The sequence below is a fragment of the Hippocampus comes genome, unplaced genomic scaffold (assembly GCF_001891065.2).
Source record: "Hippocampus comes isolate QL1 unplaced genomic scaffold, H_comes_QL1_v1.1 scaffold179, whole genome shotgun sequence".
NCBI classification, from domain to species: domain Eukaryota; kingdom Metazoa; phylum Chordata; class Actinopteri; order Syngnathiformes; family Syngnathidae; genus Hippocampus; species Hippocampus comes.
In genome coordinates this window covers 298,401-302,501 of record NW_017804805.1, presented here as the reverse complement: position 1 = coordinate 302,501, position 4,101 = coordinate 298,401, and the positions used below count along the sequence as shown (strand labels likewise).

The 4,101-nt window shown below is 43.2% G+C and overlaps 1 protein-coding gene across 5 annotated transcripts in view; it reads right to left on the bottom strand.

Moving 5' to 3' along the window:
• pdzd2 (PDZ domain containing 2) overlaps window positions 1-4,101 on the bottom strand; it is a 95,681-nt gene that overhangs the window by 19,333 nt on the left and 72,247 nt on the right. For 4 of the 5 annotated variants that reach the window (XM_019896858.1, XM_019897116.1, XM_019897032.1 and 1 more), the window contains one exon: window positions 2,928-3,078. In XM_019896858.1, coding sequence (XP_019752417.1) covers window positions 2,928-3,078 — 151 coding nt within the window. The remainder of the gene's footprint in view (window positions 1-2,927; window positions 3,079-4,101) is intronic. The other variant, XM_019896946.1, reaches the window with a different exon arrangement.

Sequence of the window (4,101 nt, the reverse complement as noted above, 5' to 3'; positions counted from 1 at the left end):
GCAGGTCTCTCCCATCCTTAATTGACTAATCATAAACACGTCTGCCATGGGATCCCTGGCCTGTGTGTGTGTGTGTGTGTGTGTGTGTGTTAGTGCGCTCTTCTCAAGCGCAAAGGCCCACGTGGGGCAATTTTTTTTTTTTTTGATATATATGTCAATTGGTCGCTACTTCGCGGATTTTCGTTTATTGCGGGTGGTTTTGGTCCCCATTAACCAAGACAAAAGAGGGATTACTGTATATTGTGGGGCCTCCGTCCTGGATCCAGAGTCACGTGTCAATCGTAATACAGCATTGAGGTACTATTCATCCACGCACATGGTAATGTGTGTCATTAGTAAGTTTATTTTTTATACTTTGCACAACCAAATACATCTGACATATTGTGCTTGACAACATAGCTAACGTGCATTACAGTGAAACTCCTCTACAACGAAATCATGTTTGCAGCAAGAAATTTTTCACAACAGGGGACTTTTCACTGTAGCAAATTTTATCTCAGACGTCAATACGAACACACACAAAAAACATATATGCGTACTTTTTATTTTTATTCCAATAGTGCATAAGTATGAGCATACACTTATTTGACACTTCATATAGCCACCGTAGAAAGAAAAAAAGGGAAAGAAACTGAGGAATTTACGATCAGCATTTACTTTCACTTACATCAATTTCTTGCATAATGTCTTTTATTTTGCTTCCTCCATCTTTCATTTGTATTATTTTTATCCTGTCTTTAAGCGTTAAAGCTTTTCTTTTCTTAACTCCTTGGTATGCAAAGGTCCGTTTTGTCGCCATTTTAGCAATGTAACGTTCGTGTCTAAAAAAAATACTTCCTGTACTACTGCGCATGAGTAAACCACTGTGGTGGGTGCTGTTGCAGTTTCTGAACAAAGCAGCAGAGGTCGCTGTGGCATGCTGAGGTTGGATTAGACTTTTGCGGAAGGCTTGTTTTCATTGTGGTGAATCTCGTTGCGAGGCAAGAGCAGGGAAAAAGATTTCGTATAACGGAACAGGGGGACTTTTCGTTGTTGGGGGAGCAGAAAAGTCGGAATGGCTTTCATGCATGAAAATTTTTTGACACTAGGGGGTATTTTCACCCATGTAGGTTTCGTTGCAGAGGAGTTTAACTGTAATGCTAATATGATGTCATCATTTATCTAGTACTGTGGTTCTTAACCTTGTGAGAGGTACCAAACCCAACCAGTTCATATGCACATTCACCGAACCCTTCATTACTGAAAAATTTCAAGACATTAAAAAAAAAAAACGCATATATCAAAAACAGAAAAAAGTCAACAGAATTAGTATAAGTATAAAGTATAATTTTTTTAAATTGTGCACAAAATGAACCAGCCAGTGATGGCCAAGCAGGCGTGTCATAATTAATTGACACGTTGAGTCAGATGTGACTTATCCTCCATGGCAGAAGTTCTGTCAAACCCCTGAGAATGATTCACTGAACCTCAAGGGTTCGATGGAACCCAGGTTAAGAACCACTGAGCTAGCGGTTTGATTGACATACAGCTCTGGCCAAATCAGCAGGTTTGATTGTGGTCACTGTGCCAGTTTTAAGATTTAATGCCCTGGCCAATCCCCTTTTGTACTGGTCAAAGTTGGCCAGGCAGTACTCGGACAAATGAGGATCAGACAAACAGCTGCTGAATGGTCTGTCACCAAAGACGCCGGCGCCTAGGCCGGGGTGGCTGCTCATAGCGCCTCTTTTTCGAAAATGCTTATTGCGCATCCCGCTGTCTGCTCTGAGAAAGTGGGAAGGGCCTGACTGTTCACTTTGTGTTGTAGAAAAGTGAGGACCCAGTCGTTTTCTTGGATTGGGAGGGGATGGTGCTGAGAAACCAGGAATGAGCAGGAATGCTCCGAGATGGGTGAATAGAGGAAAACACCACTTTGGGGGGCTTTTTGGTGAGGAAATAGCATTTTACATTTTTTTATGCGTTACACAATTATCTGAACTTGACTAGGGACTTACCATTTTCACTCGTTTAACGCCAGCTCTTTTTTTCAAATTGCCATTTTTGACCATTATGATCAATTTTAGAACCTACCAAAAGAAAGCATTAACCCTCTTCTTTCATCGGGAAAAAAAAACTCCAATTCTACCTTTTACCATTATAGAGTCAACAGCAGTTGAATATTGGTAAGTTTCTTGAAAATACTCATTTTCAAGAAGAAATCTGAGAAAAAGAGCTTTTTGTGAAAGGATGCAGAACTTTTACTTTGGTCTTTTTTGGATGGCATTCGTGATAGTTCAAATATTTAAACAAGGCTTTCCTACTAAATAGCAACATAAACAACACAAAGAGGGCACTTTTATTGCAAAATAGCAGTTTATTGCAAGATAAACACACCACTAATGTATGACCTGTGCACGAAGTTTTCATGAACGTTGAGCTTTGCATGTGTGTGTGTGTGTGTGTGTGTGTGTGTGTGTGTGTGTGTGTGTGTGTGTAGTTCGGTGCTGGTATTTTGCCATGTTCTCAACACCACACTGCTTCTGCACATCACCTCACATGTAGGATCGCCATACCACATCCCACACCCACACCCACTGTGTGTGACCAAGATCTGATCAAAGCCACTCCTGCCATCTAGTGGTGATTTATCATCCTGAAATCAGCCTTCAGACACACTGAGCAGGTTCCCCATTTGTTCTTATTTAAAAAAAAAAAAAAAAAACACCAAAAATGTATTGATACATTTTGGCACTATTGATCGGGTTTTTGCATTTTTACGTTTTGGCATTGAATGAGTGAAGTTCACATTTTTTGACTCACAATTTATTTAATTGTTAAGAGAAGAACTCTACATCATATTTAACATGTCTTGCTATGTTTATCTTGTCAGGTTTTATTCTTTCGTTGTGGCTGCGACCTAAATTGTCATGAAAACATTGTAATCATTTTACCTGGAGGCTGTGATGCGATGTCATCAATGGAGATGTTTTGTTGGTTTGCCTCATCTGTAGTTGAGCCCAAAGATTTCGTCAGGAATGGGTGGCTGGTAATATCCGGTGAGAAGTATTGTGATAACTCTTTCTCTGAGCTTAGAGACCCCTGCTGAATTAAATTAGGAGGAAAAAATGGAAAATCAAATGTAAAACATGATTTTTTGTCTTCAAAGGTTTTCCACTTTCCAAAGTATACTTTTGAATAGCGCTATGAATGCATATATTTTAACTATTTGACCATATTTCCCAAAGATCATTTTGCGTGAATGAATTCAAAACTGAAATGAGTATCATTTTGCTGCATTTTAAGGCTTCAAATTCATAATTCGAATTTCAGAACCATACATGCTAATATCCATTTTTACATTGAATTCATGATAAATATGGCCTATGTGTGCCCTGCGATTGGCTGGCAACCAGTTCAGGGTGTACGCCGCCTACTGCCTGAAGACAGCCAGGATACGCTGGCACCGGTGTGAGGATTAGGACATTAGAGAATGGATGGCCTGGAGGCGGGGCTCGTTGGCGAGCGCCTGGTGGCCGGGCCTACACTCATGGGGCCCGGCCGGGCTCAGCCCGAAGAGGCAACGTGGGTCCCCCTTCTCACGGGCTCACCACCCATGGGAGGGGCCAAAGGGGTCGGGTGCAATGTGAGTTGGGCAGCAGCCAAAGGCGGGGACCCTGGCGGTCTGATCCTCGGCTACAGAAGCTAGCTCTAGGGACGTGGAATGTCACCTCTCTTGCAGGGAAGGAGCCCGAGCTGGTGTGCGAGGTAGAGAAGTTCCGACTGGATATAGTCGGACTTGCCTCCACACATAGCCTGGGCTCTGGTACCAGTTCTCTCGAGAGGGGTTGGACTCTCTTCCACTCTGGAGTTGCTCACGGTGAGAGGCGCAGAGCAGGTGTGGGCATACTCATTGCCCCCCGGCTCAGTGCCTGTACATTGGGGTTCACACCGGTAGACGAGAGGGTTGCCTCCCTCCGCCTTCGGGTGGGGGGACGGGTCCTGACCGTTGTTTGTGCATATGCACCAAACAGCAGCTCAGCCTACCCACCCTTTTTGGAGTCCTTGGAGGGTGTGCTGGAGAGTACTCCTGCTGGAGACTCCCTTGTTCTGCTGGGGGACTTCAAT